Here is a 21,027-nt window from a genome sequence, read left to right as displayed (position 1 = left end):
GGGATTTTCAACACATTAATGTTTCTTATAAAAAGAAGTGATTCAGTCAGTCTCTCCTCAACTCTTAGCCAAGAAAGACTCCATAGACATCCATAGTATTTATATCAGCTCTCTGATTACAATTAAGAGCCAAACGTACCGCTCTGTTCTGGGCCAGCTTAACTAGGTCTTTCCTTGCAGCACTGGACCACACGACTGGACAATAATCAAGATTAGACCAAACTAGAGCCTGCAGAACTTGTTTTTTGAAGTGTGGTGTCAAAAAAGCAGAGTGTCTCTTTATTACGGCTAGACCTCTCCCCATATTTACAACCATTGAATCTATATCTTTTGACCATGACAGTTTACAATCTAAGGTAATGCCAAGTAATTTAGTCTCCTCAACTTGTTAAACAGCCACGCCATTCATTAAAATATACAGCTGAGGTCTAGCACTTAAGGAATGAATTGTACCAAATAAAAACGCTCTTAGTTTTAGAGATGTTCAGGACCAGTTTATTACTCTCCACCCATTCCAAAACAGACTGCAACTCTTTGTTAATGGTTTCAGTGTCTTCATTAGCTGTGGTTGCTTATGCGTATATGGTGGAATCATCAGCATACATTGACACACATGCTTTGTTTAATGCCAGTGGCAGGTCATTGGTAAAAATAGAAGAGAGTAGAGGGCCTAGACAGCTGTCCTGCGGTACACCACACTTTACATATTTGACATCAGAGAAGCTTCCACTAAAGAAAACCCTTTGAGTTCTATTAGACAGATAGCTCTAAATCCACATTATGGCAGAGGTTGAAAAGCCATAGCACATAAGTCGCTCTGGATAAGAGCGTCTGCTAAATGACTAAAATGTAAATGTAATAAGTTTTTTCAACAACAGGCAACAGGTTATGGCCAATAATATCAAAGACTGCACTGAAATCTAACAGTACAGTTCCCACAATCTTCTTATTATCGATTTCTTTCAACCAATCATCAGTCATTTGTGTCAGTGCAGTACATGTTGAGTGCCCTTCTCTATAAGCATGCTGAAAGTCTGTTGTTAATTTGTTTACAGAAAAATAGCATTGTATTTGGTCAAACACCATTTTTTCCAACAGTTTGCTAAGAGCTGGAAGCAAGTTTATAGGTCTGTTGTTAGAACTATTAAAGGCCGCTTTACCACTCTTGGGTAGCGGAATTACTTTGGCTTCCCTCCAGGCCTGAGGACATAGACTTTCCTCTAGGCTCAGATTAAAGATATGACAGATAGGACTGGCTATATAGTCAGCTACCATCCTCAGTAGCTTTCCATCTAAGTTGTCAATGCCAGGAGGTTTGTCATTATTGATCGATAACAATCATTTTTCCACCTCTCCCACACTAACTTTACAAAATTCAAACTTGCAATGCTTTTCTTTTATTATTAGTTTTTTTTATGCATAAATACAATTGCTCACTGTTTGTTGTTGGCATTTTCTGCCAAAATTTGCCCACTTTGCCAATGAAATAATAATTAAAATAATTGGCAACATCAAATGGTTTTGTGATGAATAAGCCATCTGATTCGATGAAAGATGGAGTTGAATTTGTCTTTCTGCCCATAATTTCATTTAAAGTACTCAAAAAAAATAATTCTTTATATCATTGATCTTGGCTTCATAATAAAGTTTATTCTTCTTTTTGTTGAGTTTAGTCACATAATTTCTCAATTTGCAAGAAGTAAGCACGTCAGATGTGCAGCCAGGCTTATTAGCCGCTCCTTTTGCCCCATCTCTTCCAACCATACAGTTTTTTAATTCCTCATCAATCCATTGAGCCTTAACAGTTCTAACAGTCAGTTTCTTGACAGGTGCATGTTTATAAATAATTGGAAGAAGCAATTGCATAAATTGTGTAAAGTGCAGCATCTGGATGCTCCTCATTAATCACATCAGACCAACACATATTTTTAACATCATCCACCTAAGAGTCACAGCAAAATCTTTTGTATGATCTCTTATACACTATTTTAGGCCCAGCTGTTGGAACTTTGGCTTTCCAGGATATAGCCACTATATTGTGATCACTGCATCCAATGGGTACGGATACAGCTTAGGAACAAAGTTCTACAGTATTAGTAAAAATGTGATCGATACATGTAGATGATCTTGTTCCTGTAGTGTTTGTAAACACCCTGGTTGGTTGATTAATAACCTGAACCAGATTACAGGCACTGGTTACAGTAAGAAGCTTCCTCTTGAGGGGACAGCTTGATGAAAACCAGTCAATATTCAGGTCCCCAAGAAAGGAGACCTCTCTGTTTACATCACATACACTATCAAGCATTTCACACATATTATTTAGATACTGACTGTTAGCACTTGGTGGCCTATAGCAACACCCCAAAAGAAAAGGCTTTAGATGTGCCAAGTGAACCTGCAACCACAACACTTCAATAACACTTGACATAAGATCTTCTTTAAGCATTACAGGGATATGGCTCTGAATATATACAGCAACACCTCCCCAAAAATAATTTCTGTCTCTTCTATAGATGTTATATCCTTGTATTGCTACTGATGTATCATCAAATGAATTATCTAAGTGAGTCTCATAAATGGCTAATATATGAATGTTATCTGATGTTAGCAAGTTATTTATTCTCATGAACCTTATTTCTAAGGCTACATACATTAATATGGGCTATTTTTAGCCCTTTCCTGGGTAGCTTATCAGAGATAAACATAAAACTGAAAAGAGCAAACAAAGCAAGAGAAAAATATATACCTTCAGCAGTCCATTAATCCATTGGTGTGTGTGTGTGTGTGTGTGTGTGTGTGTGTGTGTGTGTGTGTGTGTGTGTGTGTGTGTGTGTGTGTGTGTGTGTGTGTGTGTGTGTGTGCTGCGGGGTTGGAGCTACGAAACCATAGGCTTGGCTCTCTCATCTCTTCCAGGCTTCTGGAAGGGAGGGTGGACAATGAGCCTGTCATAACGGACACAAGCAATGTCCCCACGTGCTCTGGCAGCTTTCATGGCTGGGATCAGTTCTTTCCTCTTCTGGCGCACAGCTTCAGGATAGTCCTCGTTGAGGAAGATATACGTTCCTCTCAAGTTCTTTGCTCTTTCCAGAACAGCTACTTTGTCCTTGAACCTCAGGAACTTGACCACTATCGGCCTGGGCCTATCACCTGGGCCGGTGGTGGGTTTTCCAGTCCTGTGGGTGTGCTCCACCTCAATCTCCCTGTGGTCCATCTTCAATTTCTCAGAGATCATTTCCCTCACTTTGTCCTCAGACTCAATCCAAGTCTCATGTGGAGAATCTGCAATTCCGTCCACCACCATGTTGTTCCGCCTTGATTGTCCCTCGAGACAAGCATTGTTGTCATGGATTCACACACAGAACTGATGTCCTCTATCAATGACTTACAGATTGCTGTCATCTTGCCGTTCTCCTGTTTCAACTCATCGAGCTGACCCTGGGAAGACTGCAAACTGTTCTTCAGGTCCTGGACCTCTCTGGTCAGGTCGTCCATTCTTTTATTACTAGAATCCACAAGTATTTGGACAAAACACTTTAAGCTATTTTCTTGTTGAGATTGTATACGCCTTGTATTGGGCTTCCCCTCACTTTGTTATGAGGTTTTTCCCTTAATGGGTTGTCTCTGCACCTTTTTGGGGCAGTACTCCCTTAGTTTCGGGACCTCTGAGGGTTGCTGATGTTGGGACTTCCCTGGCTTCGGAGAGTATGTTTTGCGATACAGATGTTGGCCATATCCCCATAGTGATGCAGTGAAATTAGGGTGGCAGGTAGCCTAGCGGTTAGAGCATTGGGCAAGAAACACAAAGGTAGTTGGTTTGAATACATGCGCAAACAAGGTGAAAAATCTGTCGATGTGCACTTGAGCAAGGAATTTAACACCAATTTGCTCCAGGTGTGCCGTACTACTATGGCTGACCCTGTAAATTAAAACATTTCACTACACCTATCTGGTTTATGTGACTATATCTATAAAAAAATTTAACAATTGGCAAGTATTTGAAAGAGAACTTAAGGTTACTTGCTTAACCCTGGTTCTCTAATAATATGAGTGAAATGTATCATCGCATTCCCCTGCTTGCAAGAGCGTGAGGAAGAGAAGCATGCTTGAGAATAACCAGAGGGCGGGTGAGTGGCTCCTTTTAAGGAAGTTAGGGTTTCTCCTCATTCACCACTTTACCTGTCTGTCTTCAACAGACGCTTTTGATAGGTACTAACAGTACTAGAGTAAGCGGTCCTTGGCGGGGCGGGGGGGGGGGGGGGTAAATCAGCTATGAAGTAAGCAGATAGAATTGAAGTCTATCAAGTAACATTACTTGCATAATTTCTAATCCCCTTTTTTTATATATACTGTATTGTTTTATTTATTATGCCCCTACCCCCCTCTCCCCTGGTTGGAGGACTTAATGGAAAACATAAACATTATATATAAAGTTTATTTCCTAATTGCACTGGAATCCAAGCACATCTGCCAATAAACCAATCACTCCAATCTTAATTCCAACCCTCAGATGTCCACAGACTAACCCATCTTTCCCAGTTCACTACCATTGTATTATTTATTTTTGCAATACATCCTTCTATTTTACTGTGACGTCTTATGAGGGTCTTGAACCTCTCAATTTGTACAATTTCCAACGAGATTGCCCTAAAAATAAATACTATAATTTTTAGGGCAATTATGTTATATTACCTTATTGCCATCTCATTACAACGGCTCTGGTCATCATATGACCCAATTGGTAATGGATTTCCATTAAGACTAAATATAAATATTACAGCATAAAGCAAAAAAAAAATGTTTTTAATCATTTGGCATGGAAAGGGCCACCATGTGTAATCTCACACTATTACAAAGATGAATGCCAAGTGGGGGTGGGAGTTATGATAAGCATAATTGGGGCCTTGGTCATATCCTTGGTCATATCCATGTCACATTGGTATAAAGAGATTTGGGAAACAGACGCAGGAATGCGTAATAGGGGTATTTATTGCACCCAAATTACGGCGTGCCGTGTAAAGGCACGGGGACGAAGACCAAACAAACACTATACAAAAACACAGGGTTGAAACTCAAACAAAAGAGCGAGGAGTACCTCGAATAAATATCACACGCGCACAATGATTAACACACGGGACGATACCCGTAATCATCTGTGCAATCCACAAGGGCACGAAAGCCCAAAACACACAGCACAGGTACTCACACGCACCAACGGACCTAGTAACAATAATCAACCTCACCATGGTGAACAAAGGGCACATATATACAAATACAATCAGTGGGAATAGGGGCCAGGTGTGCGCAATGAAAGTTCCAGAGGGATCCGTGACAATCCAGTAATATTTTATATAATTTTCAAGTCTCCATGTGGATAACAAAGGGATTATGATCAAACTTGTGAAAGAGATCATGTGAAGGATAATCAACGAGGGGCTATGCGTTCTATGGAAAATAATGAACGATGCTCAAACATAGAACATGTAAGAATGAAGCAATAAGGCCCGGGGTGGTGTGGTATATGGCCAATATAACACAGCTAAGGGTTGTTCTCGTTCACTCTATGTATGGTACTACAGAAATAGACATTTAAAATTGAAACATTGTTTCCGAGGTTGGACAGGGTTATATTAACCACCCTGTACCAAACTAAATACTAGGCTGGAAGCAAGGGGAAATAATGTGCGAGTTAGGATAAATACAAGATAAATACAAGAGATGATTCCAGTGGTATAGTGGTGTCTGGAGAAGTGGGTATACTGAAATTATTATTATTTTTAAATTCAAACAACGTGAAGGAAAGGCGCCCTGTGTGAAAAATTCTATGAGAAACAGTGACATACACTCTGAATTCCCTAAAATGATAAATCCCATATTGGTCTTTCACATTCAGGCCAACCCAAGCTGTACTGTGCAAGTAGGCTACCATTGAAACAGATAATTGTAAAAATCAAAATCACAGGTTTCAGATTTTCCCACATTTTTTTCAGGTTTTCACTCTCAAAGTCACACTTTTTTTTTTTACAGAAACAAACAGAAAATGGAATGTTCTAAGTCAGTGTTTCCCAAATCTGGTCCTGGGGTACCTCCAACAGTACACTTTTTTTTATTGTGACCCTGGACAAGCACACTGATTCAACTTGTCAACTAATCATCAAGCCCTCAATGAGCTGTGGTTGTCCAGGGCTACAACAAAAATGGTGTGCTGCTGAGGGTACAGAGGGCCAGGGTTGGGAAACACAGTTCTAAGTCCATAACCATGCTCAAACTACATCAGGAGACCACTTTTGAGGTCTTGGAAAAATCTAAGAAATGTATATTTTTAAGTGTAGTTACCCTTAATTAAAGTGTAGAAGCACCTAGCACTGTTGTTTGATTAGCAGTGTTTCTGTACCACATGAGTTGGCGTTTTCAAAAGAAATGGCTATTGGATTGATGCAAATAATCATGATGTCATTCTGACTGGTATACTACTTTGTAGCTACTGTAGTTAACATTTAATAGAGAAGGTTTTGGGAAAGCTTTTCCATCTACCAGAAGATGGTTAGGCCTACCATTAGTATCGCTAGAAAACATATAGGCTATTCCTTATTTGTTTGAAACCTGGACGTTTTACTTCATATTGTAACGACCCTGGGTTTATAAGCGCGGAAATCGACTCTGCCGCTCGAGCATGCTTTTGCGGCACAGTCGATAGCGCGCCGGACTTCGGGCTTGAAGGTCGAGGGTTCGAGACCTGCTCCCTGCCTGTTCATTACAATATTATGAGGCATGTTTTAGGCCTACCTTACTTGAAAGTAGCCCATAGCCAAAATCCCACGATAGAAACGAGGAGGCAATTATTTGTATGATGCTTCTTACTCATATGCTTTCTAATGTTCTATTGATTTTCTTTCAACTGTCTTTCATTGTCTAGCAGCCAAAGGCATTATCCTAGTCATATTAGCAACCCACGATAGTTGTTGCATGTTTAAATCCCCCCTCTTTCTAAATTTCTAACGGATATGTCTATCTCTGTCCATGAAACCGCTCGCATGTGCGGTGCACGTTATAGAACGTTGTTTCCAGCCAACTACATTCTGGAACCTTTAAGCGAAGGCCTAACGCCTGTCTGTACATTGTCGCGACTAAAAAGTGAAGAAATGTATCAACATTTTAAGCTAAACGTGCTGATCTGTTCCATCAGCCTTCTTAATTGAAACGGCGTATACCTCCACTACACTACTTTGGTACGTATCAGTGGGGATTAAGAAGTAAGTATACGGAACGCCCACGGAAAAATAAGTGGGTATACCACTACACAACTGTATGATTCAGACAGCTACAATGAACACGATTTTCTTAGGGGGCATAGTGATCATTTTCAGATGGAACTGTTAGCAGGCATAGGTGTGTCTGTGACCGCCAATACAGAACGGCTTGGAACGCTGCTTGTCCAATCAGCATCCAGGATCCAAACAACCAGTTTTATAAGAGTATATAACATAGGTTATGTATAGAATTTATGTCAGTTATTGAGTTCAAATAAGCTATAGTAATCATGTATGATTATGTTGCATGTGACCATAAAGTAAAGATTAATGATGCCCTCACCACCTTTCTGAGGACAATAGCACATTTTGTGGTTGTGAACACAATTCTTTCAAACAGGGACTTAAAACAAGAGTATGTGCTAACCTGTGTGTGTGTGTGTGTGTGTGTGTGAGTGAGTGAGTGAGTGAGTGTGAAAGAGAGAGAGTGACAAAACTTCTGAATATGACAAAACTTCTGAATATTGAGTGAATTTTCATAACCACTGCATCACCAAAGACTCTCTACTCTCTTGCAAAATATATATATGTTACAGACTGAGTTAGGGCTCAGAATGTACATTCATTTTTGTATTGTTTGATAACCTATACACATTCACATAAGGGTTTTTGTGATTCATCCAGAAAAAATAGATGTCACACTCAATTAACACCTTGATAAATATAATGACAAGAAAAATGTGTGACTGTTATTTGTCTCTCAAAGAAATGTGTGACATATTGCCATGTATTAGAAAGGCTATTATGCACGTTGTAAATTATTAGAAGAACACATTAACAATTGACCAAATTCATAATTTATATATATATATTTTTTTTTACTTTCTAGATGGTAGGCCTATAAGTAAAGTCCAGAAGTGCCAATCAATCACATCGAAGTGGGGGTTTACTTTTACAACAATAAAGTTTGTAATCCCTGCATTACTTACTACCTTGTCCCTCAACACTGTCCGTGATTTTCATCTCTTGGTCCCGGTCCATACTGAAAGGATCGCCCTGACTCGGTCTTTTGGATAGGTTCGCCTCCGGAGCGCATCCGCCGTTTCTTACAGCTGAAGGATCCACGATTGTGGGATCCGGGACGGGGAAGGAATCTTGTGTCGTTGGGTCAGTCATGTTTTACTTATAGGTCAAAAGTCCTCGGGAAAATAATCTCACAAAGGACTGCCAAGTGCAGCCATCTAGGGCGCGAATGCCGCCGGTGTTGACAAGCACGAAGTGAAGGCGGCGATGACTAGAAGAAAGATAAACGCAATATCCACACCACAGCATCAGCAGCAACAGACCCCAAACCCCTCCCTCTCAACTCTGACGTGAGCAGATTCCTAAATGAAGGTTATTTTGCTTCACTTGTGTAGGAGAGATCTGATTATCAGCGCATGCATTTGCTAGACATAAGACTGCCATGTGATGCTCAATTGTCGATTTGAGACACAGCAACTTTTTCACCCCTCCTAAATCCTTGCACACAACCATGCGCAAAATGCAAGAACCCCTCTCAAAAAAACAACTGTCAATATACAGTATCACTGGATTTCCCTCATTTCCTTCTGGAAAATAATAGCCTTTAGTGTGATATCGATAGGCTACCTGGGCCGACTTGATTGACAATAATTACTTAAGCTATTGGTTTGTAACTATATTTTCTAGTTTGATATAAATTATTTTAATAGGTTACTTTTCAATGTTGCCTACAGTTGATCTGGTTTTACAAGTAATAGATTAAACTTCAGTAATTGATTGAATGGTATGAGTGAACGCAACTCAATCAATAGTGGGGTTTTCAGCAACTTGAAAGCATGAGTCCACAAGGTGGCGCAAAATGCACATAGCAGAAAACAGAACGCTGGATACACCTTTTGTTTTATTATAATAAACAGTTCTAAACCTAAAATATGTGTGTATTATAGCTTAATCTATGGTTCACATTACCAACCAAAACATAGTTTTCAGTTTTGCAACATACACAATATATACAGTAGTATGTGGACACCCCTTCAAATTAGTGGATTCGACTATTTCAGCCACACTAGGCAATCTCCATAGACAAACATTGGCAGTAGATTGGCCTTACTGAAGAGCTCAGGGACTTTCAATGTGCCACCGTCTTAGGATGCCACCTTTCCAAAAAGTCAGTTCGTCAAATTACTTCCCTTATAGAGCTGCCCCGGTCAACTGTAAGTGCTGTTATTTTGAAGTGGAAACAACTAAGAGCAGCAATGGCTAAGCAGTGAAGATCACAGAACTGGACTGCAGAGTGCTAAAGTGCGTAGCATAACATTAACATGATGCCTTCTAATTGCAGTCGCTGTACTCATAATATACAGGACAACGATCGCCGTAGCTGTGTTGCAAGCCCAGCTTCAGACGCAATCGTTAGGCAAGGGTAATTTCAGTGTAGGAAAGGATGAAACAGCGTCTGTACCACCAGTAAGTACAGATAATAGTATAAATCAACTCACACAGTCCCCGCAGCCAGACAACTTTCTCATGGCTTCTGGAGGGAAATGCTGTAGGAATGCTCAACCGGTGTCGCTCATTCAGCCGACAAACTTTCAACCGGTTCTCCCCATTAAGCAGCGAGTCGGGAGTCAGAGGCCGAGCCTTCTCTGGTCTCTACTCCTCTCGTTACGGGGTCTGAGACGCCGAAGCCTCCCACCATTAGCTCTGACAAATTGAAAACCCTAGTTATTGGCGACTCCATTACCCGCAGTATTAGACTTAAAACGAATCATCCAGCGATCATACACTGTTTACCAGGGGGCAGGGCTACCGACGTTAAGGCTAATCTGAAGATGGTGCTGGCTAAAGCTAAAACTGGCGAGTATCCTCGTCCACGTCGGCACCAACGATGTTAGGATGAAACAGTCAGAGGTCACCAAGTGCAACATAACTTCAGCGTGTAAATCAGCTAGAAAGATGTGTCGGCATCGAGTAATTGTCTCTGGCCCCCTCCCAGTTTAGGGGGAGTGATGAGCTCTACAGCAGAGTCTCACAACTCAATCGCTGGTTGAAAACTGTTTTCTGCCCCTCCCAAAAGATAGAATTTGTAGATAATTGGCCCTCTTTCTGGGACTCACCCACAAACAGGACCAATCCTGGCCTGTTGAGGAGTGACGGACTCCATCCTAGCTGGAGGGGTGCTCTCATCTTATCTACGAACATAGACAGGGCTCTAACTCCCCTAGCTCCACAATGAGATAGGGTGCAGGCCAGGCAGCAGGCTGTTAGCCAGCCTGCCAGCTCAGTGGAATCTGCCACTAGCACAGTCAGTGTAGTCAGCTCAGCTATACCCATTGAGACCGTGTGTGCCTCGACCTAGGTTGGGCAAAACTTAACATGGCGGTGTTCGCCTTAGCAATCTCACTGGAATAAAGACCTCCATTCCTGCCATAATTGAAAGAGATTGTGATACCTCACATCTTAAAATAGGGCTACTTAATGTTAGATCCCTCACTTCCAAGGCAGTTATAGTCAATGAACTAATCACTGATCATAAACTTGATGTGATTGGCCTGACTGAAACATGGCTTAAGCCTGATGAATTTACTGTGTTAGATGAGGCCTCACCTCCTGGTTACACTAGTGACTATATCCCCCGTGCATCCCGCAAAGGCGGAGGTGTTGCTAACATTTATGATAGCAAATTTCAATTTACCAAAAAAAACGACGTTTTCGTCTTTTGAGCTTCTAGTCATGAAATCTATGCAGCCAACTCAATCAGTTTTTATAGCTACTGTTTACAGGCCTCCTGGGCCATATACAGCATTCCTCACTGAGTTCCCTGAATTCCTTTCGGACCTTGTAGTCATGGCAGATAATATTCACATTTTTGGTGCCTTTAATATTCACATGGAAAATTCAACAAACCCACTCCAAAAGGCTTTCGGAGCCATCATCGACTCAGTGGGTTTTGTCCAACATGTCTCCGGACCTACTCACTGCCACAGTCATACTCTGGACCTAGTTTTGTCCCGTGGAATAAATGTTGTGGATCTTAATGTTTTTCCTCATAATCCTGGACTATCGGACCACCATTTTATTATGTTTGCAATCGCAACAAATAATTTGCTCAGACCCCAACCAAGGATCATCAAAAGTCATGCTATAAATTCTCGGCCAACCCAAGGACCTCAGAGTACAAAAATCAGTTAACCACCTAACTGAGGAATTTAACCTTGCGCAATACCCTAGATGCAGTCGCACCCATAAAAACAACAAACATTTGTCATAAGAAACTAGCTCCCTGGTATACAGAAAGTACCCGAGCTCTGAAGCAAGCTTCCAGAAAATTGGAAGCCACACCAAACTGGAAGTCTTCCGACTAGTTTGGAAAGACAGTACCGTGCAGTATCAAAGAGCCCTCACTGCTGCTCGATCATCCTATTTCTCCAACTTAATTGAGGAAAATAAGAACAATTCAAAATGTATTTTTGATACTGTCGCAAAGCTAACTAAAAAGCAGCATTCCCCAAGAGAGGATGGCTTTCACTTCAGCAGTGATGAATTCATGAACTTCTTTGAGGAAAAGATCATGATCATTAGATAGCAAATTAAGGACTCCTCTTTAAATCTGCGTATTCCTCCAAAGCTCAGTTGTCCTGAGTTTGCACAACTCTGCCAGGACCTAGGATCAAGGGAGACACTCAAGTGTTTTAGTAGTATATCTCTTGACACAATGATAAAAGTAATCGTGGCCTCTAAACTTTCAAGCTGCGTATTGGACCCTATTCCAACTAAACTACTGAAAGAGATGCTTCCTGTGCTTGGCCCTCCTATGTTGAACATAATAAACAGCTCTCTATCCACCAGATGTGTACCAAACTCACTAAAAGTGGCAGTAATAAAGCCTCTCTTGAAAAAGCCCAAAATTGACACAGCAACTCACTGCCTTCCTGAAGACAATGTATATGAAACGCTTCAGTCTGGTTTTAGACCCCATCACTGCACTTTTGAAGGTGGTAAATGACCGTTTAATGGCATCAGACCGAGGCTCTGCATCTGTCCTCGTGCTCCTAGACCTTAGTGCTGCTTTTGATACCATCGATCACCACATTCTTTTGGAGAGATTGGAAACCCAAATTGGTGTGGCCTGGTTTAGATCTTATCTGTCGGAAAGATATGTTTGTCTCTGTGGATGGTTTGTCCTCTGACAAATCAACTGTAAATTTCGGTGTTCCTCAAGGTTCCGTTTTAGGACCACTATTGTTTTCACTATATATTTTACCTCTTGGTGATGTTATTCGGAAACATAATGTTAACTTTCACTGCTATGCGGATGACACACAGCTGTACATTTCGATGAAACATGGTGAAGCCCCAAACTTGCCCTCGCTGGAAGCCTGTGTTTCAGACATAAGGAAGTGGATGGCTGCAAATGTTCTACTTTTAAACTCGAACAAAACAGAGGTGCTTGTTCTAGGTCCCAAGAGACAAAGAGATCTTCTGTTGAATCTGACAATTCATTTTGATGGTTGTACAGTCGTCTGAAATAAAACTGTGAAGGACCTCGGCGTTACTCTGGACCCTGATCTCTCTTTTGACGAACACATCAAGACTGTTTCAAGGACAGCTTTTTTCCATCTACGTAACATTGCAAAAATCAGAAAGTTTCTGTCCAAAAATGATGCAGAAAAATTAATCCATGCTTTTGTCACTTCTAGGTTAGACTACTGCAATGCTCTACTTTCCGGCTACCCGGATAAAGCACTAAATAAACTTCAGTTAGTGCTAAACACGGCTGCTAGAATCTTGACTAGAACCCCAAAATTGTATCATATTACTCCAGTGCTAGCCTCTCTACACTGGCTTCCTGTTAAGGCAAGGGCTGATTTCAAGGTTTTACTGCTGACCTACAAAGCATAACATGGGCTTGCTCCTACCTATCTCTCCGATTTGGTTTTGCCGAACATACCTACACGTACGCCACGGGCACAAGACGCAGGCCTCCTAACTGTCCCTAGAATTTCTAAGCAAACAGCTGGAGGCTGGGTTTTCTCCTATAGAGCTCCAGTTTGATGGAATGGTCTGCCTACCCATGTGAGAGATGCAGACTCGGTCTCAACCTTTAAGTCTTTATTGAAGACTCATCTCTTCAGTAGGTCCTATGATTGAGTGTAGTCTGGCCCAGGAGTGTGAAGGTGAACGGAAAGGCACTGGAGCAACGAACCGCCCTTGCTGTCTCTGCCTGGCCGGTTCCCCTCTCTCCACTGGGATTCTCTGCCTCTAACCCTATTACAAGGGCTGAGTCACTGGCTTACTGGTGCTCTTCCATGCCATCCCAAGGAGGGGTGCGTCACTTGAGTGGGTTGAGTAACTGACGTGATCTTCCTGTCTGGGTTGGCGCCCCCCCTTGGGTTATGCCGTGGCGGAGATCTTTGTGGGCTATACTCAGCCTTGTCTCAGGATGGTAAGTTGCTGGTTGAAGATATCCCTCTAGTGGCAAAGTGGGTGGGGTTATATCCTGCCTGTTTGGCCTTGTCTGGGGGTATCATCGGATGGGGCCACAGTGTCTCCCGACCCCTCCTGTCTCAGCCTCCAGTATTTATGCTGCAGTAGTTTGTGTCGGGGGGCTAGGGTCAGTCTGTTATATCTGGAGTATTTCTCTCTTTCTTTCTCTCGGAGGACCTGAGCCCTAGGACCATGCCTCAGGACTACCTGGCCTGATGACTCCTTGCTGTCCCCAGTCCATCTGGCCGTGCTGCTGCTCCAGTTTCAACTGTTCTGCCTGCGGCTATGGAGTCCTGACCTGTTCACCGGACGTGCTACCTGTCCCAGACGTGCTGTTTTCAACTCTCTAGAGTTTCAACTCTCAGGAGCGGTAGAGATACTCTGAATGATCGGCTATGAAAAGCCAACTGATATTTACTCCTGAGGTGCTGACCTGTTGCACCCTCGACAACCACTGTGATTATTATTATTTGACCCTGCTGGTCATCTATGAACATTTGAACTTCTTGGCCATGTTCTGTTATAATCTCCACCCAGCACAGCCAGAAGAGGACTGGCCACCCCTCATAGCCTGGTTCCTCTCTAGGTTTCTTCCTAGGTTCTGGCCTTTCTAGGGAGTTTTTCCTAGCCACCGTGCTTCTACACCTGCATTGCTTGCTGTTTGTGGTTTTAGGCTGGGTTTCTGTACAGCACTTTGAGATATCAGCTGATGTAAGAAGGGCTTTATAAATAAATTTGATTTAATGATTGAGGTGGAGGCGTGCATGGCCACGCAGTTGTGGGTGAACAATGGAGTACAGGAGGGGGCTGAGCACATACCCGTGTGAGGCCCAGTGTTGAGGATCAGCGATGTGGAGATGTTGTTTCCCACCTTCAGCACCTGGGGGTGGCTCGTCAGGAAGTCCAGGACCCAGTTGCACAGGGCGGGGTTCAGACCCAGGGCCTCAAGCTTAATGATGAGTTTGGAGGGTACTATGGTGTTGAATGCTGAGCTATAGTCAATGAACAGCATTCTTACATAGGTATTCCTCTTGTCCAGATGGGATAGGGCAGTGTGATAGTGACTGCATCATTGTGGACCTATTGGGGCGGAAAGCAAATTGAGGTGGGTCTAGGGTGACAGGTAATGTGGAGGTGATATGATCCTTGACAAGTCTTTCAAAGCACTTCATGATGACAGAAGTGAGTGCTACTGGGTGATGATCGTTTAGTTCAAGGGCCAGTCTTATGTCTTGTGGGGTATGCATGGGTGTCTGAGCTGTGTGCCAGTAATTCAAACAGACAGCTCGGTGCATTCAACATGTCAATACTTCTCACAAATGCAAGTAGTGATGAAGTCAATCTCTCCTCCACTTTGAGCCAGGAGAGATTGACATGCATATTATTAATGTTAGCTTTCTGTGTACATCCAAGGGCCAGCCATGCTGCCCTGTTCTGAGCCAATTGCAATTTTCCTAAGTCCCTCTTTGTGGCACCTGACCACACGACTGAACAGTAGTCCAGGTGCGGCAAAACGAGTGCCTGTAGGACCTGCCCTGTTGATAGCGCTGTTAAGAATGCAGAGGAGCGCTTTATTATGGACAGACTTCTCCCCATCCTAGCTACTGTTCTATCAATATGTTTTGACCATGACAGTTTACAATCCAGGGTTACTCAAAGCAGTTTAGTCTCCTCAACTTGCTCAATTACCACATTTTTCATTACAATATTTAGTTGAGGTTCAGGGTTTAGTGAATGATTTGTCCCAAATACAATGCTTTTAGTTTTTTAAATATTTAGGACTAACTTATTCCTTGCCACCCATTCTGAAACTAACTGCAGCTCTTTGTTGAGTGTTGCAGTCATTTCAGGTGCTGTGGTAGCTGACATTGTATAGTGTTGAGTCATCCGCAAACATAGACACACTGACTTTACTCAAAGCCAGTGGCATGTCGTTAGTAAAGATTGAAAAAAGTAAGGGGCCTAGACAGCTGCCATGGGGAATTTCTGATTCTACCTGGATTTTGTTGGGAGAGGCTTCCATTAAAGAACACCCTCTGTGTTCTGTTAGACAGGTAACTCTTTATCCACAATATGGCAGGGGCTGTAAAGCCATAACACAAGTTTTTCCAGCAACAGACTATGATCGGTAATGTCAAAAGCCGCACTGAAGTCTAACAAAACAGTTAGCTAGCTATCAACACTGAGAGTCCTGTTTACTGTGAGTAACTGTTAGCTAACGTTATCAACTCATCTAACTAATGTTAGCTAGCTAGCTTACTAAACTACTTGTCATTTATGTTTGTTTGACAGCATATCACAGTTTTTAAAGCTGCTGATGGTCATATGGTTTTATCCTAGTGCCTATGTTGCCATGCCAAGCTAAAATTTGTACATTGTATTGTCAGAAATGTCAAGTGTAGAAAAAGAGGTCTGTAAAGAGGGGTGGGTAACTTTAGGATTCAGATTAGTGGACAGGACTGGCCTTCAGAACCTGCAGGTGAAGTGTATCACGCTGTGTTTTGTACGAAGACCAGCCATGTGTGTGGGCGGCCTCTGGTCTCTGCCGGAGAGGAGCGTCAGTATAGAAAAAGTGGCGCTGACACAGAAAGGGAGGAATACGAGCTGGCATGCACAGAGGGGCGCACTACCATCAGCAGGTATGTTGCAGAGGGGACCGTCCTCAGGAACTACGTGGATGTTCTGGCTATCCTTTTCAGGCTGAGACAGTTCTGCTGCCACCCTGACCTACTGTGCAAGACCACTACACACACAGGTGGGGTTGCTGTGACTCCTGGAGAGTTGAGAGAACGTCTGATAGAGGCTGGTGCTGGCCCAGTGGCTCTGATGTGAGTGTGCTATATGTCTGGACTGTCCGTCTGCTCGTCATCACACACTGTGCACACGTCTACTGCAGACTGCATCGCAGAGGTCATACGCACCGAGTAGGTGCGGTGCTCTCTGTGCAGAGGCCAGATCAAGGCCAGGGAGCTGGTGGAGTTTCCTCAGGAAGAGGAGAGCAATCTCTCAGAAAACTGGATGAGCAGCTCCAAGTTGGAGGTGCTAATGTCTAGCCTGCTCACAGTCTGGTTGTCTCTGTTCACACGCTTCCTCACGCTACTGGAGGTCCAACACAGGAAGGAGGGTTTCAGGTTTGTCTGTCTGGATGGCACTGAGTAGTAGTATTATATTGCGCACGACTCAGCACATACTCTAAATAGACCTGTACGGCATAACCAATCAGAGCTGCAGTAGGCCTATATGCAAATACAGTTGAAGTCGGAAGTTTACATACACCTTAGTCAAATACATTTAAACTCAGTTTTCACAATTCCTGACATTTAATCCTAGTAAAAATTCCCTGTTTTAGGTCAGTTGGGCTCACCACTTTATTTTAAGAATGTGAAATGGCCACTCCAATACCTTGATTTATTGTCCTTAAGCCATTTTGCCACAACTTTGGAAGTATGCTTGGGGTCATTGTCCATTTGGAAGACCCATTTGCGACCAAGCTTTAACTTCCTGACTGATGTCTTGAGATGTTGCTTCAATATATTCACATAATTTTCATTCCCCATGAAGCCATCTATTTGTGTCAAGAAGCAGTGCGGCTTGGCTGGGTTGTATTTCTGAGGACGCACGGCTCTCGGCCTTCGCCCCTCCAGAGACCGTACGGGAGTTGCAGCGATGGGACAAGACTGTAACTACCAATTGGATACCACGAAATTGTGGAGAGAAAAAAAGAAAAAACATTTGATATTGAGAAAGAACAGCAGTTATTTTATTTTGCATATTACACATTTTATAGTCTAGATTTCATATACAAACATCATCTGAGATTCAATTGACACATGCACATTCACACTGAGCTACTATCTTTGAGAAACAGAAACGAGCAAAAAGTTGTGGTTGTATTTGATTGTTTATTGAAAAGCAAAGAAAGGCATGCACCTATAGAGGGTAAACATAGGTACAAGGTAGGCGTTTCATGATTAAAATTGTATTGACCTTGGGCGAATCGATGTAGTCAGACCTAGATTCAACAAAGGCTGGTTTCTGCTCCGCTTTGTTGGTGAAGTTCATCATAAACTTGGAGTTTTAGTCCGCTACAGCAATGGATGCTTCAAACACGGTAACTTTACTGTGGTAAGACAATTTTACAAACCTTTTAGCTAATCTCTATCATAAAATAGTTAGATGGCTATTTTAGCTTGTTGTTAAGCATTGGAAATGTTCAGATTGGTGTTAGTTTTGTATGCTATTAATGTTTGACGTGTTATTAGTTGTAATATTATGGAGAAAGATTTACCAAAGTTGTTTGAGAGTAGTTCCACAATTAGAGAGGCTGGTTTCAAACTACTTCTAGAATTGCAAAAAAGGTGGAAATCCTCTAGTCTATTCAGTGACACTCAGTGACACAATTTTGATAACTCTAATGGCCAAAAGCCTGTTTTAGCATGGGCAGCACCATTGAGGACTTTCACCATTTTGAAGTTGTTAACTGGGTGTGACTTCCTATGGGTTAAGGAATGATTTCATGATTCCACTTGGGTCATCATCAGAAGGGATCAGTGAATTAATTATACTCGTCAGCAAACATTCCATAACTGCAGGTGGCAGTAAATTACCAACCTTGGTAAATTACCTGTTCAAACAACAAACTACAGGTGGCAGTATGCAACCTTTTAGATGGTTTGCCAACTCATAGAAGTAGTAGAAGAAAATTGACTACTTAAAAATGGATATTGCCTCAATGGCACTGCCGCTGGAGTGTGGCTCAGTTGGTGGAGCATGGTGTTTGCAACGCCAAGGTTGTGGGTTTGATTCCCACAAGGGGGCCAGTACAAAAAAAAAAAATATGAAAAAATGAAATTAAATGTATTTACTGTCGCTCTGGATAAGAGCGTCTGCTAAATGACTAAAATGTAATGTAAAATGTAATGGCAGACCGGCTGTCCACATGTTGTGGTTGCATAGAAGAGGCTAAGCCACGAATTGAAGAGCAAAAACGTTTAATAGCATGGACACGGGATGTAGAAAGGCAAAGGACACAGCTAAGAGACAGAGAGAGTTTATGGTGTGGAGACTGACAGAGAGGAAAAGTTGAGTTCCGAGGGAGAAGGTGGGTTGAGGGTGAGTGGCGTCAAGTTCAAACGGAGTGAGTAGTACTCCAGACAACTCGGGTCAAGAAAACAGAGCAGTACTCCAGTCAACTCAGGTCAAGATCTGTTTCTTGCGTTGCTCTTAGGAACAGGGCACCATTTGAAAGGAGTGATTTCTGAGGTAGCTTTAAATGTTGAGTTGGAGCAATTGATTATATCCCGATGTTTGTGACCCTTGCCGTTTGGTGAAACAGAAGAATCATTGTGTCTGTTATTTTGAGTTTTGATGTTGAGCCTTTACCCAACAAAGTAGTGCTAAATGAAATATCTTAACCCGTATGAGCTTTTGTGCTTAACCCTATCCCAAACCTTAACCATTCATAATGCGTGCCTCAACTTAACCCTTAACTTCAAAATTTGACGTTTGGAGAAATGGAACAATATAGAGCAACAGGAGCAAGAAAAACACTTTGAAATTTGACGTTTGGAGCAACTTCAAAATTTGAAGTTTGGAGAACATGGATCAACGTTTAATTCTGCAGTGAGTCTGAGCTTGTTGAATTATTATTCCAAATCATGAGTATCAAACTTACTTAAAAGTAGGGAACAATGCTTAAATTTCTTTGTTGAAATGTTTCTCATGAGTTATCATGTCGAAAAATTACAAAATTACATTGAAAAGGTGTTTTCCAGATGTTGAAGTTAGGTTAATATTAGGTTCTGGATGAAAGGTGAAAATACGTATTAACCGGATGTTGAAAATGTGTTTTTCAGATGTTGAAAATATGTATTTTTTGGACTTTGAAATCGGGCACATTTTTTATGTTCCGAAAAAAAGTTGAGAAAATGTCAATTCCAGAAGTTGAAAATATGTATTTCTTTGGTAATTGATTCTATGGCCGAATGTAAACTGCACTTACATTCTCAAGTAAGCATTATATCACACTAATACTTTTATCCATTTAATATAAGAGGAGCCAACTGAAGATTGCAACAGAAAATATTTGGTAACACTTTACTGTAGGTGTTTTTATGCATGCATTCATAAAGCTTTTATAACAAAAAGTACTGGTTTATATCGTTCCTTTTTAACCTGTGAAATACATGTATTTTTTTTACATTGAGCTCATTAAATTACTTCACCAATCAAGTGTGGATAGAGTAGGCAAGCTAATTATTTACATGCGTGATGGGCAGACAGTGTAGCCTATGGCGCAAGATGCGACTGAAATTTTGCGGGTGGGGTGAGAGCTAGAGAGGGTTGAGGAGGCTTGAGACACTGGGCATCTTCTTGTGACATGCATTATCTAGCTAATTAAACATCTCTCATCTGAATCAAGCTTGTAATCTCAGTATGCTTTGCTTTGTAGGGGGAGGAGCAGGTAGCAAAAAAAACACGCACAGGCAAAGATTTTCAGCTTGTAGGCAAACACTGGAATACATTTCTGAGGGACAGAGTGAGGGCTTTGCATAGGTGTTTTTTTGTGGGACTAGAAAAAAATGCCTGGTGCATTAAATACATTTATTAACCGGTTCCCATGCATTTAAATTAATGGTTCTGTTACGGAACAGTATGGATCACTTTTGTTCCAGGTTCTGTTTCTGTTCCTTGAAAATGTATATTTTTTGGTTCTGGAAAAATTTGGTTGAGGTTAGAAAAGTGGGTTAGCTCAAATGCTCTCCTAACCTGCTGGCTGTACGCCATCTAGTCACAACCATAAACTGCCATTGCTGGGCCTCCATCAGCAGATATCTCCTTTGCTCCTTTTTTTTCTGGTTCATAAATAATCAATGAACTAAGAAGACCAGACCCAGTTGCTAATGCATTGGGGCAAATGGAAGAGCCACCCCTTAAGCAGACCGGAACTGTTAACAATTTTTGTTCATTGTTCATTTTATCTTTGTCCATCAGGACATGTAGGTGGAGGGATCATTGGGAAAGGGGCTTTGCTACCCCATATTGCCAAGATTCGCCTCTTCCTCTCTATTGCTTTTATTGGCTGTAACCGAATTAAAATTAGCCTATTAATAAAAAATGTGCGCATTGAGCTACACAACAGAATCGTGAAGTTCACACTCCAGAACGAATGGTGGCGATGATGCACTACCAGTTGGTTTGGCTGTGTAAAAAAAAGCTATCGAAGAAAAACTATTGTGGTTTCCGGTACGTGCCGCGCATGCGTCCATTC

The 21,027-nt window shown here is 41.9% G+C and overlaps 1 protein-coding gene across 1 annotated transcript in view; it reads right to left on the bottom strand.

The window, feature by feature from the left end:
• Positions 1 to 8,632, bottom strand: part of LOC115160869 (transmembrane protein 163-like) — a 92,863-nt gene extending 84,231 nt beyond the window's left edge. Inside the window, exon 1 of the mRNA XM_029711354.1 lies at positions 8,240 to 8,632. Within this exon, the coding sequence (XP_029567214.1) occupies positions 8,240 to 8,423 (184 nt within the window). The 5' untranslated portion in view covers positions 8,424 to 8,632. The remainder of the gene's footprint in view (positions 1 to 8,239) is intronic.
• Positions 8,633 to 21,027: the final 12,395 nt, after the last annotated feature.

This window comes from Salmo trutta, chromosome 24 (genome assembly GCF_901001165.1).
Source record: "Salmo trutta chromosome 24, fSalTru1.1, whole genome shotgun sequence".
Classification (NCBI taxonomy): domain Eukaryota; kingdom Metazoa; phylum Chordata; class Actinopteri; order Salmoniformes; family Salmonidae; genus Salmo; species Salmo trutta.
The sequence above is the reverse complement of the archived record's forward strand: the minus strand, read 5'-3'. Positions and strand labels throughout refer to the sequence as shown.